Source organism: Laccaria bicolor, genomic scaffold (assembly GCF_000143565.1).
Source record: "Laccaria bicolor S238N-H82 LACBIscaffold_2 genomic scaffold, whole genome shotgun sequence".
Classification (NCBI taxonomy): domain Eukaryota; kingdom Fungi; phylum Basidiomycota; class Agaricomycetes; order Agaricales; family Hydnangiaceae; genus Laccaria; species Laccaria bicolor.
The window spans coordinates 274,005-290,298 of NW_001889873.1; the positions used below are offsets into that span (position 1 = coordinate 274,005).

Here is a 16,294-nt window from a genome sequence, read left to right on the forward strand (position 1 = left end):
AGTGACGCAGCACACGCTCGATGTGGAGGGGCAAAAATTGCAATGCCGATCGATCTAAGTGGGGTTGAGCTTAGCAAGAAATGCCAGTGGAGGGAAAACACTACCTTAGCAGGTTAAAAGCTGGACCGAAAGGTGGAAGAAAATTTTAAGCCACGACCAACTTGGCGTTGGACTGATCAAGCCCCATGCCTCCGCCAAATAACGTCGACGAAAGGGCGCCTTTGTTGGCCCACCAAATTCATGGCGAACGCACTTCTGCAGTTGCGGTCTTGCCCTCGTCGTACTCAGTGACGGAAGTTGAAATTCCAAATCAGGAAGCTTGTTCCGCCCATCAGCGCACCCTAGATTTTAAGCTTTTCAAGTCTCTTCTCGTTGATTCGATTCCAGGTAAGAACCATCATCCAAGATTTGAAGAGGGCAATTAGGTTCTCATCGCCGAAACATGGATAGTAATCCTTTCGTATACCCTCCAAAATTCGATTCAAACTGTCTCTGTTATCATCGCTGGACGGCTTGGGCCGGACGAATTGTCCGTGGCAGCATTCTCACTGATGCTAGCCTTCGTAACTGGCGAGTCCTGGATTTTATGACTTTCTGAGTAGTGATCCCACGTCTTTCCTTTTTTTGTGAATAGGGTGGTGTGTCGCCCTTGGGGGGACTACAGCTCTGGATACCCTCGGTTCACAGGCCTTTACTGGGGGCAGTAAGCCAACCGATCTATCCATCCATTTTCAGAGGTGCCTCATCATTTTATGGTCACTGTTAATTCCTGTCGCTCTTGTCTGGGCTTTTATTGAGCCCATTCTTCTTTCCTTGGGCCAACCTCCAGCGCTTAGTCGAGACGTTCAGCAATTTCTTCGCGTTTTAATATTCGGAGCCCCAGGTTACATTGGCTTTGAGAGCTTGAAGAAATATCTACAATGCCAAGGCGGGTCCCGTTCTCCTTTTCGTCGAAAAGCTATTCTAAACTTGTTTCTTTAGGCATCATGGGAGCGTCGACAATTATTTTGGCGATTGTATCGCCAATAAATATCCTGCTGCATCTTTGGCTCATTCACCACACCTCTCTTGGAATCCTAGGTTCTCCTCTAGCCTTGTCGATTACCTACTGGATCTGCTTTCTTCTTCTGGGGGTTCTGACATACTTCTCGCAAAAACACAGAGAAAATGGGACATGGGGCGGTATTCGTCTCGGCGAAGTGCTAAGCTTTACGAGTTGCTATCAGTTCTTACAGCTCGCGATTCCCGGAATTTTGATGGTGGGAACAGAGTGGTATGGTTAACACACGAATATAACTGAAACGTTTGCTGAGCCTGTTTCTAGGGCTGCCTTTGAAATTGTTGCCTTGGCTGCAGGACGGCTTGGGGCTGTTCCTCTCGCTGCACAGTCCGTGATTATGACTACAGATCAGAGTAAGGACCAAATTTTCTGAGTCGTCGTGCTACTGACGTAGACTGAGCGATCAGTATTAAACACCATTCCCTTTGGCATCGGGGTGGCGGCGTCCACACGGGTGGGGAATCTTATCGGGTCTCGTAATGCATCTGGCGCTAAGCATGCAGCCCACGCGTCAGCTCTCATGAGCGTGATAGTCGGCGCTCTCGTAATGGTGGCTATGATTGCTTTTAAAGATGTAAGTAAAGGAAGGTTACTTGAAGCTTGTATGTCGCTACTGACGTATTCTATATTTAGGTGTATGGCTATTTTTTCAGTGACGATAAGGATGTCGTGTTGCTAGTCAGCAAAGTCATGCCACTTGTCGCATCATTTCAAGTCGCAGACGGTCTTGCAGGATCGTGCGGTGGTGTCCTTCGCGGACAAGGTTTTTTATTTTCTTGCCCTTCCGTTTTCTTTTTGTTTTAAAACATTTTTATTAACTTTCAAGGCCGTCAACATCTTGGTGCCCTTTTCAACATTGTTGCTTACTACGTCCTTGCCCTTCCGATGGGGCTTACACTCGCGTTTCACCCGCGTGCTGACCTCGGTCTCCAAGGGTTATGGATTGGTTAGTCCTCGAGAAAGTTAGGTGTTTCTCTACTGATTTTCCTCCCTGCATACTCAGGTCAAGTTGTCGCGCTGTTCATTGTTGGCATCGGTGAATATTGTGTTGTTTGGTTGGGAACAGATTGGGAAAAGGAAGTCCAGTTGGGCATTGAGAGAACCGGAGCGACACCAAACTTCACTTCACTTCGGGAATTCCGGGATGAAGCTTATACTTGATATTGAGTCTTATTACGCTGAGGTCACATTTAGACAGGGTATGATAGTACTCCTAGATGTTATGTTGTATTATGCGTCTCCTTCAAATACTCGGAATGGCCTCGTCTGACGAACTCCGTTGAAAGGAGTTTATTTAAATTTGGCAAGAGATCCGTCCGAAGACCCGGAACCTGCTGTATCGTACTTTTGAGAATAAATGTGTGCGGTTGACTGGATTTAGTGCGGGAGGATGGTACTGTGGTATTTCGACCGACTGTTCGGTCACTCGTCACATTGGCCTATGAATTGAACAGATCTGGCGCTTGTCACGGGTCACCTGGAAGGTCGAATAGGGTGACATTTTATCCTAAAAAGGAAAAAAAAAACTCATTTTTCTCTGCTGCGCGGCGTACAACTATTACAAAACTATATACCATCCACTAAATATGCTTTTACCCAACATAGGCGTCCAAATGGGATATAAATGTCAAATTATAGGAATCTAGAACTTTTTTGGCCACAATCAGGAGAGAGTTGCACTGGATGAGAGGTTGTGGAGGAGGCAAGAAGGTTGCTGCCAGATGCCATATCAACTGCTCAACGAACACTCGTCGCTGGCCGAACACTTTCATTGCTATGTCATACAGTGATCCCGATTTCGAACACGCCTCCCGACTGTTCGAGGCCGTCACGCGTCACATTGGCCGAACAGTCGGTCGAAATACCACAGTATACTCGAACTTCAACTTGAAATGGGCGGGGGTTTGACAAAATTTGCCGTACTAGCACCTCTCTTGTCTTTTATTATCATAATTGTAAAAAAGGCACTAGCAGGAATAGTATATTGGCATCCTGTGCAAGCGAGATTCAGCCTAAGGATCGATGTCACCTTCTTTGGAGGTTTTTTCGAAGGCAGGCCCGTCTACCAACTCGTTTGAGCGCAAACTTCAAAGCGCAGATAGACAGGGTTGAGTGTTCCACCGAAGTGGTGTGGTAAATGCCTGATTCAGTTAGTTCACCACGGCTCCAACTGGTGATTACGCCTAAATTGAAGTCCCATCCAAATTAAACTCTCTCCTGACCACGCGCATAGATCAACCCGCAGTATATATGGGCGGATATTCCATGAGATCAGGGCCCTGCTGTGGTAATCGTATGCCGCTATCTTGATGAATAACGACCCTCGATGAAGAGTCTCCCGCGAAGCCAGAGGTTTCCGAAGCCGAATTTGTAGTAGTGGCTGCACTTGGTATCTGATGAGGGTTGGAAGCTAGCGTCGGAGCAAGGGTCTGGCGCGCCATTGCCTGCTTGCCTACTGCACCTGGAGGGTAATAGTCCCGAGTGGCTGCACTAGGGGACGCATTTTTTGATGTAGAAGTGACGAAGGAAGACTGTTGAGTTGGTGAGCTGGAATTGGGATGTTGATCTTCAGAGACCACAAACGGTTGGACTTCGTGGGTTTGAAACACAACTAGAGGACCTTGTTGTCTCCGTCTTCGGTACCAGAAGATGCCGAGGACCGATAGAAGGACGAGAGCGATTGCGCCAAGAACGCCGCCGACAATAGCACCAACAGGAGTGGTGCTTTTGGAATGGCCCGGCGAGTTGACACCAGTTGAGGTTGAGGTTGCTGCCCCTGCAGTGATCCAGAAAAGTGAGATATCGACAATGTGGAAGCGGAACTCGACCCACCAGAGCTAGCGGAGGATACCGTTCCCAAATATGCTGTGCTCCCACCCTCAATCATGAGATAGTTAAGTGTGAGCGGCGACACGTTCCCTCCTTGGGTGAGATTGACGGTCAGGTTATGGGACCCCGCAGATAAACTTGGGATCTCAAAAAGTTTTCGATTGTATTGTGTAGAGGAATCGGCTTTTTGAAGACCTGGTACTGAAAACGTGACAGGGGATCCATTGTCTACCGAGTACGTTGCTGTTGTTTCTTGGTGGGACAATTCTGTTGGTGTCGTGCCGTACCAGGAGAGACCAGTACCTTCAGAACCGTTGGTTCAGCAAACAAAAGCGTAATTCCATGGAATTTCACAAACCGACGAAAGGGAAAAAAACGGTCGCACCCGTTTTCTGCGTCATTTGAGATATAGTCCCCAAAATTTGCCAACTTGAATTGTATCGGAGATCAGGATCGAGCTTGTTGACAAGGATCCCCGCACCGTCGACCTGCCCGCTGGGCAAGAACTCAAACCTATCAAAAAAGAACGCCTGGGATCGACTGTTCACGTTGACAGTAATAGTATGCTGGCCGGGAGTGAGGGTGTACCAGTTACACAGTTGCCAGTTGTTTTCAATGTAGGGAAATATGGTCGCATTTCCAACGCCTATGCTCACTCCATCGATGAAGCACTCCCATACGGGATCGAGCACTCCAGACGAGTTCTTGATATTGTTTGTGCCCATAATTCTTCCTTGCGCGCCTACAGGACGTGCCTTGGAATTTAGAACCTTTTCAACGAAGAAAACAGTGGAAACGAACCATTGAATACATAGGAAAAGTTGGCGACGCCAGTGGCGCCATGCAAGCCTTTGTAGGTTGCGCCAAAATTCCCCTGGGTGTCGTATTTCGTCCCATCATTTGTTGTCCAGTTCCCTGTATATTCGATGCCTTTGTCGGCGTGGCCCACTACGATCCAACCGGCGGTCGGACATTAGTAAATGATCAACACCGTAGAGGAAATGATTCGGAGGAGAAGAGGGAATTCGACGGTAGGGGGACTCTGGGGGGACTGGTCGCGGGAGACGGTGAGGAAGAAAGCCATGAGAACAGACCCAACCGGTCAGGGTTGCAAATTCTTGGCAAACTCCATCGAACAAGGGCGGCGCCGCAGAACAGCTCAGAACACTGAATCTGAGCTACGGCGAAGCTTGGCAGGTTCAGGCCGCCACCGCGTCAATCAGATTCACACATTGGCGAAAGTCAGCCTTTCGACAACCCCAAACGCTCGTAATAGTAGTAGAGGCAGACCTGCGTCAACAGAGTTTGAGCTGGATGAGAAAGTCGACAGAGTAGTGGGGGTTGATTGAAAGGTTGCAGAGCCATCGCAAAGATACAGGATCAGAACGTTTCGAAGCTAGCGTTCTGAGGTTGGCATACGTAGTTGCTTGAGAGTATGCTGTTGGGCGCTGTAGGCAGGATGCAGAAGCAACAACATAAACATGCGCTAGAATTAGCCTTGAATTCGAACGATCAGCGTGATAAAATAACATTGTGTTGTACTCAAATAACTGAAGAAAATCAAGTATATGTACGCAAGAAAGAAAGGGGGTATAAACAGATTCAGGGCTGTTAACCAAAAAAACAAAGGACGTCGTCTGTGTATCGCGGCGCTCAACGCCGTCCGTCGAGCTCGCGCAACGGGTTAAAAAAAAGTGACGTACGCACAGCGCAGAGACCGACGCAAGTGATTTGCACAAGCAAGGTCAAGGTCGGGGAATCGATAACGTCCCAGCCGCTATGCCTGTCAAGAGAGCAAGAAGAAGTCGAAGGGAAAAGGTTAAGTTAGAAAATAACGATTATTTATCAGCATCGAACCACCAAGAACGAAGGAAAAAGAAAGAAAAAGGGTAATCAACTCGTACACAAAAAAGAAACTGGTGGGTAGGAGTGGAGTCAAGCTCATCAAATCCCCCCATACGCATCCTCGGCATCATACATAGAATACACCGTGTTCGAGCGCTTCAAGCCGCTTCCATTGATTTTTTGTTTTTCCTGCTTCACAATTGGGGGCGAGGCAACACGCTCCTGATCAAAGCCCTTCTCCTGCGTAGGCGTAGCAACTCCAAAGCTCGACGCCAACGGACTGGGAGTGGCAGGGAACCGAGGCATGAACCCAGGACTGGGGAACCCGCTCCCCAGAGGACTCAGTCCCAGATTCGAGGTATCCCCGTGACCGTGATGTGGTGGAGGGGCAAACTCGTACGCGCTGACGGAGACGCGGGACTCGACGAGGATTTCGGGGAGCATGGGTGGGGTCGAGTCGATCCGGTATCGTGAGGAGATGGTGTGGACTGGAGAGGGGGGTACTGGGAATTCGAGGTCCGCAGGGAAGTCGACCTCTTGGGAGAGGTCAGACTCCGCAGCGGATATAGGTCTCGTTTCGCCTTGCTCATGTTGCTGTTGTTGTGGTTCTGACCGTTGTTGTTGTTCTAATTGTTGTTGGTTATAAGATGTGTTCGAGACGCGGAAGGTAGGGGTGCTAGGTGTTGAGTTTGGGTCTGCGAACGGGGATTGGTGTTCGTTGTCTTCCTTAGGAGGAGGGAGTGGAGGCAAGTCGCGATTCACTGCCGCTGCAGCTAAACCAAACTGTGACTGGGCTGCTTCGGGTGTAGTCAAGCCATTGGGAACTTCCGTCTTCAATCGTCTGGAGATCTCCGCATATTGGGCTGCTTGATAGGGAGAGACACTAGATCGACTGAGATCTACGTAGTCGTCGTTGTCTGGGATGGTACCCTCGCTGACGGGTACAGGTGGCGCGTTCTCTTGATGGGGATGGGGATCAGTCAAGGACGATTGGCGCGTAAGCACGGGATAGGTCGCAGTACTCCCAGATGATAACTGCCTCGTCAAAGAACCTTGGTCACTATACACCTGCTGCTCATATTGCCCTGGCCCTGCGATAGGTGAAGGAATAGGGCCAAACTGTGCCTTTGTGGGGGTTGCGAACGGGTTTGGCAGAGGCTTGGGAGGGGCGTTATAATTCACAACTTGACCAGGGGCGAACGATGCATATTGGGTATTAGGATTATAACTGGGGTACTCTTCTCCTGCGTAAGCATAGGCCCCAGCCACAGGAGCTTGAGTGGGATATTGAGCCCCAAACGTCGAAGCAGGGGAAGTCATATGGCGTTCAATCATACTGGGAGGACGAGGATTGTATCCACGCGCAATGGTATCCTCGTGAGTAGGAGGATCCGACATCAACATAGCAGAGCGGCGGAACTCCTTTGCGTCAAACGCATTCTCCTCGGCTTGCCGTTTCCGTTGACGACGCTACCACAAAAAAAAATTCAGTAATTGATTACTGGATCATCAAAAAACTCACAATGAAGAGGATTGCAAAGATGATGCCAGCAATAGCCAAAATGGCAGCTATGATCCCACCAGCTATCGCCCCACTGCTCGAGGCGCCAGTTTGTGCGACCGCAGCAGCTGATGAGGTGACGGCAGCTTCCGCGGTGGTACGTGTGACTGACGTAGTCACCGGAGGTGTGTATGGTGCCGTCTTCACTGGCTTTGATTTTGTCTACGGAATATTAGAGGTCAGATGCCTTCGGTTGTAATCAATCAAGCTTAACATACTGTGGTCGGAGTAGTAGAGGTCGACGACGAAGTGGTTGTCGTGACAGTGGTAGTGGAAGTAGATGTCCCGCTGGATGATGTGGGAGTAGACGATGTAGAAGTCGTGGTGGAGGTGGTGGTGGGGCTCGTAGCGGTCTGGGTGTTCGTTCCAATACCCGGGACTAAAAAGCGAAACAGCCAGTCAGTTCAGAGTTCACGCAAACAATGCAATCAAACAATGTCATCCTCCCCATAGAAAAACCTCTGATTACTCACATACAACATCCGTCGCCGCCGTCCCAAAAATATCAGAAAATGACGGAGGCTGCCTCGTTAGCCATTCTTTTGGAGGCTTTCTACGCTCCAACGCCGGATTTGAAGTGTCCGGGAACTTTGACTGGTATCTCTTTTTGATCAGGTTCGCCGCGCGCCGGTGAATTTGCGCGGCCGTCATATGTTGGGTTTACACGTAATGAACGAGGAAAAAAGAGTGTGGGTGCCAGGGATGGCAAAGAAGAAAGGAGAGAGAAGGAGGGAGAGAGAGGCAAGAAAAAGTAAGCTCAATACAAGAAACAGGCGGCAGGCCTAGGTGGGAGAAAGAGGGTTACACAGGGTCACAATTCGTCACATCCGTTGCTATCACCAAGGCCAGGGTCCAGATTCACAAGTTCCCCTGAAACGACGACTTAAGCCTTCCATGATATCTCAGTCTTGCTGCTCATTCTCGCGCGAAATCGTTAGCCATTTGGATAGTCGAATGTTATACCGGATGAATGCCTAATCTCCCGATGATCCACTGTCAACTGTGAGCCAACTTTCAGCGCGTGAGGACATCATTGCATGCCGTTGGGATGAAGCATCGGCAGTCGTGATGTTTAGTTATTATTATAGCGTCTGGTTCACCGTGAGTCTTTCATGCGCTTGCACTTGAAATTTCACCATAGAAGAACGTTCATCACAGAAATATATCGCACACCGTACAACCAAGGTACGCAGCTAACCCTATGCAAACCCTTCTCATAAAATGTTCATACTTACAGGAGCTGTACTGCTAATATCGACCTACTCCTACCGGGACTCCGCTTTGAACATCCACTTGTAGGGCGCAGTGCTCGCAGGAGTAAGCTTCGGTGCAGCAACTCCATCCCTGCCGCTGATGGCCACAGCGGTCGGAGCTGACGTAGGCGATGAGCTTGCATTGATCGTTGAACTAGAAGACGCAGCAGCATTGGAAGAAGCGATGCTGGATGCAACAGCCGCAGCATCAATAGAGGAGGAAGCCACGGTGGTGCTTGAAGCCGACGTTGTTGACTGGGTTGTCGAGGCCGATGATGAGTCACTGGGACTGATGACTTCGACCTTGAGCGCACCTGCAGATGTTGACGATGGAGAGGCACCGTCTGTCGTCGACGAACCGCTGGCAGCGCTTGCTGTGAGAGTTCCAGAAGATAATGTTGAAGACACTGGCTCATCGGTGGCACTCGTGACGTCGGCCGCGGAGAGAGACTGGGTCGAGGCAGATTCAGACGCTGTGTTTGTCACCGTGACTGTTGTAGTCGTCATTGTTCCATTCGAAGCAGGGTCCTGGGTATCCTCGACCATCACATCGTCTGGGACAAACTTGAGTATCACGTTCTGAGATCCGGTCAACGCGGCATCTATCCTGCCAAAAGTTCCGGGAGTAGAGCTTGCGGTAGCCGCGGAGGTTGTGCCGTTCGAGGGAGCAGTGCTGTTGGACGACGTCGTTCCATTGGAGGCGGCCGTACTGTTCCAGGAGTTATCATCGTTTGAAGGCGCAGACGGGGATGTCGCATTGTTTGGTCCTTCGTCTTCCAGGAGCGTCATTGGGCGGATAGCGCCAGTACGCTCATTATAAGCGAAAACTTGACTTCTGTGAGCGTCAGCCGTGGTTGTGTTGTCGCAAGGTGTCATCTTCATGGGCTCGGCCTGTGCTGGATTCGGGTCATAGGTCGCGCAGTGTGGGACAGGAGTGCTCGAAGAGTTCGAAGAGATCATCGTCTGGAGGAAGACTGCTACGTCGGAATCCTCACTGTTCTGCGAAGATGGAATCGAAGCCTTGGCCAGAGACAAAGCCGTCCGCTGCGTATCCGATGCATTCAATACATACTCATCGGTTGAAGTATCCATATATAGGGCCGCAATCTCGCGATCGCTCGAGTTATAAACGGGACTCTGCAATGTGCAATGTGTTATGATCAACCCTCGAACCCAAATCAGTCGACGATTACGCACCATGATGAGGACTGTTCCTGGCACCGGCGCGGCTTGATCGTCTCTCCTGACCTTGAAGGTCGCCTGAGGCCCTATATGCTGATCGTCAAGAACGGCAATCGACCGCCGCCCGTGTACGTGTGCATTGCTGCCTTTGACGATGATCTTTTCGCCGTGCGGCCAACTGTGATCGTGGTCTTCGACGTGTATATGCGCGTCCTTCCCTTTGACGATGACTTTTTCGAGCTCTCTGCCGTAGTTTGAGTGGCGATCTGGCCCGACCCAGATGCCGTGCTTGCTGTCAATAATGATCTTCCCGTATCCACGGTGACGTCTTGCTTCGACCACTACGAAGTCGCGCTGTTGGATGTAAATAAGAAATCGACAAACAGAACCGGAATATATGCTCTCTAAAACGAAAAGAAACACAATTTATAAGTCGCCAACGGGAGATCGAAAAAAGAGTGACGTACCACCTTGAACCTCCCACCATCAGACTTGTGCTTCTCGCCCGCGGAAGCGCTAGTCTTCTTGGCTCCTTTCTTAGCTGCGGCTGACTTGGACTTCCTCAACGTGGCGGCAGGCAAGGGAACGGTTGGCTGTTTCTGGTGATGAACAGACGTCGTGGCTTCCTTTGCTTCAGAATGGCGGGGATTAACGGCGATGGCGACGGTGGACACGGGGGACAGAGTGACAGCAGCGAGACTGCAGAAGGTTGCGAGAATGGCAAAACGAGGATTGAGTGCGAGCATGTTTATATCAAGGGGTTTGAATGTTAAAAGGGGGGTATGAATCAATGCTAAATGAAAGGCGAGTCCGGTCGCGAGGAGGGTTCAAAGAAAGTTGCAGACGAGGTGTTGACAATGAATAAAAGTTGCAAAATGATCACCAGGATCGGGGGATGATGAAAGTGGGAAGAAAGAAAGAATTGGGGGGAAGAAACAACGGGCGGGGTACTTATACCTGCTGGATGTTTTGACAGCTTTGTTTTTCGACGATCTGGAAAGAGAGTCAGCCTTCGCTATAATGATCTAAATTAGTTGCAGGTGACACGTGACCGCGTTTTGCATTGGACACGCGTGCCATCTTCGCCTTGACGTCTTCATGTTTTGTTGCAAATTCATACAGTACAATACAACTATCTCTTCCTAAAAAATTGCTCTTCCAATGTTTTCTCATCCGGGCCCTCCCTCATCTTCACCCCCTCAAGCCCCTTACCAGTCTTTACAAAATCCAGCACAGCTCCGACAGGTGTAACATAGGTAAGATCGAACTCGCACTTCCTATCACCCGCACCGCACGCCACAATCCCGCCAACCCTTCCTACAGCATCAACAACCACCGCCCCCGAATCACCCACCTTCCCAAACGTAGTACGCAGGTGATCATAGCTATTATTCCGTAACTTCGCCTTCGGTATAGGCAGAATAGGCCACTGCTTGGAAACCCGCCCTTTATCATCACGGGTGTAGGAAAAGATGCTATTCGCGTGACCGATCTTGAACCCCGAGGTGGCACCTCGCATAAGGACGGCGATGCATGGATTGCCGTCTTCATCGTAATCAACAGGATTGCGCATCTCTTCGTCCGGAACGATCCCCCTTAAACCCAACTGGCGGGAGAACAGGATGGAAAATGGGTGCACGTTCTTGGGGTTGCGCGGCATCATCAACCTAAGATCAATACGGCTGTGCTCGCCCCCCAAGTCTATCATATTTCCCGGGAAACTAGCTGGGTCCACCTTGTCCGGATCGACAGCAATAACAGCAACGTCTCGGGCATACCCCGAAGTAGGATCCACGTCCATAGGCGGAGAGTAGATCACATGCCCCAAGACACGATTGTCTTCACTGATCGCCCAATGCTGCAAGACCTCCACACGATAGTCCGTCAACAGGTCTGCCGCCTTCTCCGCTTGTTCCCCCTCCTTCTGCGTGGCCTTCCGTCTTTCCTCCGCCCGCTCACCGGTTTCGTTCAGCATACTCGCAAGATCTCTTTTAGAGTAGTCGACGCTCCTATCTCTCAGCCAGATCGCCTGCTCAACAGCTGCAACGTGTTTCTTGAACGACGCGTCGTTGAGCACCAAAACATCGCACTGCTTCCTTTCCTCCGGATCCTCCTTGTGCTCGAAGCCTTCGTCGTCATCTAGATCAGGGAGAACAACATGCCGCGCAGTCACGAGCAAGAGCCTCCCCCCATCGCCCTCGCCCTTCTCGTTGAGGAAAAAACCTGCAGTTCCCTCCACCTCCTGCGTATCCCTCCCACAAATTTGTATCCCAAGCGTATAAGCAAGCGGCTCCATAACCTCCAACCTCTTCTCATTATCCTCCCGACATGACGCAGGCTCAAACAACCTCGGCCTAGCATCGGCCGCCTTCACAACGCTCGACGTCCGTATCTCAACATCCACATCCTCAATCCCATAATCATCCACCAAAACCCTCTGACACCTCAACGCAACATCTACACCCCTCTCATACGACAACGACTCAGGAACAACACCAATCCACAAAACAACGCTACTCCTCAGGTCCTTCCATCTCTCGACAGCCGCTATCCGAACGACGTCCGTGCTCGTCCAATCTACCTGTTTTTCATCAAGCAGAGCGTGGATCTTGGAAGCTAGCCCGTCCTCCCAGACATCCTGGATCTTGTGCTCGCCTACGATGCGGATCTCCTTGGTTTCAGGGTAATCTGGGTAGCCTGCGTCAAAGCTTGGGAGGAGTGCAAACAGAACGCTGCCGGTGCGTGCGATTAATTTTGGGCGGGAGGGCAGGCCATAATACCACACTTTGGCTTCCGTCTCGGAGACGGGAGGGAGGTTGGGGGAGGTCAAGAGCAGCGAGTGAGGTCCTGTGGTGTTAGACATGGCTGCTAAACAGAGAATGGGCAATAATTTACGTTTGTCTCCTTTCCGCGACAATAACTCCCTTTGAGTCCTTTGACTGTCTAACCTTGGTCTAACCAGTCTCTCCAAAGATCTCTGTGGAATGTCCATACGTGGTATATTCAATCATTGTATCAATTCCTGACATCTCATCTCTGTCCTTTGAGAACGCGATAAAGGCGGGATGGCGGCGCGGCTACCACTTGTTGAAATAACGGATCGGACATTTATTTTAGTCTTTACTGATTCACAGCACGATGTGGTTTCCAAACAGTATATACGTCGCTACTCAACTCAGCGTTGTTCTTGACCCACGCGCGCCATCACCACCGCTTTTCCTGTTCCTCCTTCGTCTTGCAGTGGCCCGAGTAAGGTAGGCGGGAACTATATGGCAGGATTTGAATTCGTGATTGATCCAATCGCTTCTCAAGACTATTTTGGGACCACTACCATTAGGTAATCTCCACTCTCCAGAACCTGACGACGCTTGAAATATAGCACAGATGTGATACAAAAATGCAAGTAGAGTGGATCACAAGAAATAACATGGAAAGGATTGTAAAAAGAGTGGAATTAGAGGGCGACAGTCTTTGAAAACGAGGGACAGCGCCCTCAGTCGACGAGTCAAACACGTACACACAAAGCCTCGGCGCTACGACAGCGCTTGCAGCGTTGGCGTAGGTTCCGCACGTAGATACAAGGTAGAGATATATGGCTGATTAGTTTCCTTCAACTTCGACATTCTTGGATGTATAGAATTTTCCAGATCCTTCTCAGAAAATAAAAACCAAAATAGAGCATATTTGTGACTCCTGGTCAACTGCCAGTGAATGGGCAAGTGAATGGGAGTACAAGATTCGGTCCGCTGGAGATCAGAAAAATCGGCTGAACTCGCATGGTCGAGGGCCTTATATTATTATATCCGACACAGAACAGTACCAGAATATATGTATTTATGATATTTAGTAGGCTTTGGTCTTTGGAGGCTGGCACCCTGTAAATAAAAACAATGCTTCTATATTGACGTTTTTTTTTCTGGATTTTTATGTTCCAAGCTGTCTGCCATTGGTAGCATCCACCTTGCGTCCACCGTAAAAAAAAAGACTACTGAAGAAATCTTCATTGACTTGTTTTTATGCTAAGTCGTTGCTTTTGTCGCGGAGCATAGCCTTCGGATTCTATTACCAAACATGATAAAATTTAAAGGAGCATACATAGTTTCCATAGCATATTAGCGTGTAAGTATGACAATGTTGAGTTTGTGCATCGTGTCGCAACTCTCATATGAGACTTGCAAGTCAATGACTGTCCAATTAAGTATTATCATTATTAGTTTGGAGGTTCACCTGCAAGTTTACTTATCCATACTACTAAAAACCATTTTTACTGTCTTTGAACAGCCTTGGTGGTTGAAATATTATCGAATCCTGAGCAAGAGAAATAAGATTCGGCAGATCCCAGCAGCGGAAATTGAATTCTCATTGGTGAAATGCGTGCGTCGGAAATCAAAATTCTGCCATATACTTCCCGCCAACGCTACCCGAGGGATCTTTCAGTCACTGTATTTTCAATAGACACCTCTCATCTATGTGCTTTGCTTATCTTCAAGTTCAGTCTGTGCCGGGGCGACCACTTGGTATCCACTCCGCAACATTTGACCCAAAACGGACTTGTGGGAGCGCTTCCGGCAACCCATCAATTGAACTTGGTTGACTTTTACCCAGCACTGTCTGCGTTTCCCTTTTCCCTTCGCATCCCCTCCAAATCCCCTCAGACGACCCAACTTAGCAGCTTATCAACATGGCCAACAAGGTGAAAAGCGAAGCCTCGCTGGCAAGAAAAGTAAGGCGACTTTGGTCAACCTAAAGACCAGTCAAGAAAGCAAAGCCAAGGCTCTCGCATCTTCAACTGTGGGCAAGTGATTAATATTTCTGTTTTAAATAAACTGGTTAATCCTATCTATCCAGAGCACTCAAATGGCTCAAACGTCGATGATGTCGATGATGCCGTCCCCCCAACCCAAGGTGCTGTTTCTCGTATTATATCATCTTTTACTCTTTCATTGATAACGGTCCCTTAATAGTCCCACCTAGCTAACGGTCGCCCTGTCCATTCAACTGCTGGCGAGACGCGACGGGAAAGAAGAAATCAAGCCAAGCTTGTCGTCGAGGCTGGTGTCGGCTTTACTACTCAGCCGCGCGATCGTTTACGTCTGCCACGTAGCTGAAGTCACTCGACATTTCTTGTTTGTCCATGATTCCATTGGTGGAGGTCAGCCCAAGTCACGACTTTCAGAAGAACTCCTATTTGCGTCTTTCACATCCTAGCACTCTCCTACCATGCCTTTCCACTTAATCCTCGCAAAAGATGGTCGTTACGAAGAAGACGTCACACTTTCGGGGCGATACATGCCCATTGTAATGCTCACACAGACAGTTCGCGAGGCCCTTTGCCAACATGCAGGTCTCAGGCAACCTTTTCTCAACCTCCTCCATCACATATAGAAGAACCCGAACGCCAAAGCAAAGCTCGAAGAGGCTCGGTGCCGACGTCCCGACGACGCTGATATCCGTTACTTCTTCAGGCATCGCTTCCCAAATGTACGATTGGTAGGGGGTGCGAGCCATACGAATGTCGGCGATCACGCTGCCTGTGACGACAATGTACAAATTGCGTATCGACTCGCACGATGCCTAACGCTGTCAGCGGTGAGGAGTGCTTCTTCTTACAATTTAGTGTTCGTTACTAATTCTTCATGCAGAAAGCTAAATCGTACAACAAACAAATTGACCCTTCACAGATCATCGCCTCCTATATCGCCGTCCTTTTGCACGAGCTCGCCCACTGCCTTTTGGTCTGGTGGTCACGAGGGGACTGCCGAACGCCTGATTTTGGTCCACTCCTAAGAGAATCAGGAGAGTTTGTCGAGGAGGCTTTTTTGGGTGGGGTCTTAGAAGGCTGGTGAGCCAAACATCGAGCAGGGCACTTCAAGTGTTTGAGGAAACTGGTCATCGAAACACGGTCTGGCTTTTTTCTGGAACTGGGTAAGTCAATCCAATATCTGATTCGTTGGCTTTGGTTCAGTGGTCTTTAGATGAATACTCCGCAACCGCTTTCTATCAGCGCTTCAACACGTCGCCTACCTTCATTCCACTTATTCATGCAATACCTATGAGAACGGCTCTCCTACCGAACCCCGCAAGGACGAGTCGAACCAAGATCAATCGTCTTATTGTTGATACAAGCCATATAGGGCGCGAGATAGTGCGATGTCCCATTGGCGGAAACGACACAATTTTATTGGTTTGAAGGTACCTTCGAGTAGATTCCCTCTGCTTTATTTATCTTTTTCCATTATGAAGAACATCATGCTACATGTAGTAAACTCCTTAAGTAGCTCAAGCTATACAGGGTTTTCGGGGTGAAAATACTGCACATAATTGGACATACAGTAGGGGTGTGCCCCTGGCAAGCTGTGATCTGCACTGGAGGCACGGCTTCAACCGTGTAGAAAAAAAGTGGAGGAAGGAGAGTCAGAAAGCAAGAGTAGGTCTACGAATAACCACTGCACCAAACCAACACCAAACGGGGCATTTATTTCGTCAAGCACATTATCCACCGACAACCCATCATGCATCATCTTTCCTTTTTTCAAGGAAAGTGAGAAGGGAGGGAGAGCTGCG

At 49.4% G+C, this 16,294-nt stretch overlaps 5 protein-coding genes across 5 annotated transcripts; 2 read left to right on the top strand and 3 right to left on the bottom strand.

Moving 5' to 3' along the window:
- Positions 1 to 425: 425 nt before the first annotated feature.
- LACBIDRAFT_244618 (MOP flippase) lies at positions 426 to 2,221 on the top strand (the record flags this gene model as incomplete). The annotated part of the gene is made up of 9 exons (XM_001874404.1): positions 426 to 574; positions 600 to 601; positions 635 to 937; positions 982 to 1,273; positions 1,325 to 1,413; positions 1,468 to 1,634; positions 1,694 to 1,823; positions 1,887 to 2,006; positions 2,064 to 2,221. Coding segments are annotated over 9 exons (1,410 nt in total), but the record flags the coding sequence as incomplete, so codon positions are not given.
- Positions 2,222 to 3,294: 1,073 nt separating this feature from the next.
- LACBIDRAFT_321525 (uncharacterized protein) lies at positions 3,295 to 7,946 on the bottom strand (the record flags this gene model as incomplete). Its single annotated transcript, XM_001874978.1, has 12 exons — positions 3,295 to 3,836; positions 3,893 to 4,192; positions 4,248 to 4,631; positions 4,691 to 4,837; positions 4,984 to 5,078; positions 5,119 to 5,199; positions 5,309 to 5,439; positions 5,597 to 5,672; positions 5,850 to 7,204; positions 7,257 to 7,457; positions 7,514 to 7,674; positions 7,769 to 7,946. The coding sequence occupies 12 exons, from the start codon at positions 7,944 to 7,946 to the stop codon at positions 3,295 to 3,297; spliced, it is 3,651 nt and encodes a 1,216-aa protein (XP_001875013.1).
- A 490-nt stretch (positions 7,947 to 8,436) lies between these two features.
- Positions 8,437 to 10,476, bottom strand: LACBIDRAFT_291963 (uncharacterized protein; the record flags this gene model as incomplete). Its single annotated transcript, XM_001874979.1, has 3 exons — positions 8,437 to 9,685; positions 9,746 to 10,084; positions 10,198 to 10,476. The coding sequence occupies 3 exons, from the start codon at positions 10,474 to 10,476 to the stop codon at positions 8,561 to 8,563; spliced, it is 1,743 nt and encodes a 580-aa protein (XP_001875014.1). The 3' UTR covers positions 8,437 to 8,560.
- Positions 10,477 to 10,862: 386 nt separating this feature from the next.
- Positions 10,863 to 12,593, bottom strand: LACBIDRAFT_321527 (uncharacterized protein; the record flags this gene model as incomplete). The annotated part of the gene is made up of 1 exon (XM_001874980.1): positions 10,863 to 12,593. The coding sequence occupies one exon, from the start codon at positions 12,591 to 12,593 to the stop codon at positions 10,863 to 10,865; it is 1,731 nt and encodes a 576-aa protein (XP_001875015.1).
- Positions 12,594 to 14,950: 2,357 nt separating this feature from the next.
- On the top strand, positions 14,951 to 16,090 carry LACBIDRAFT_321528 (uncharacterized protein; the record flags this gene model as incomplete). Its single annotated transcript, XM_001874405.1, has 6 exons — positions 14,951 to 15,046; positions 15,116 to 15,319; positions 15,373 to 15,572; positions 15,593 to 15,655; positions 15,865 to 15,922; positions 16,067 to 16,090. The coding sequence occupies 6 exons, from the start codon at positions 14,951 to 14,953 to the stop codon at positions 16,088 to 16,090; spliced, it is 645 nt and encodes a 214-aa protein (XP_001874440.1).
- Between the last annotated feature and the right edge of the window lie 204 nt (positions 16,091 to 16,294).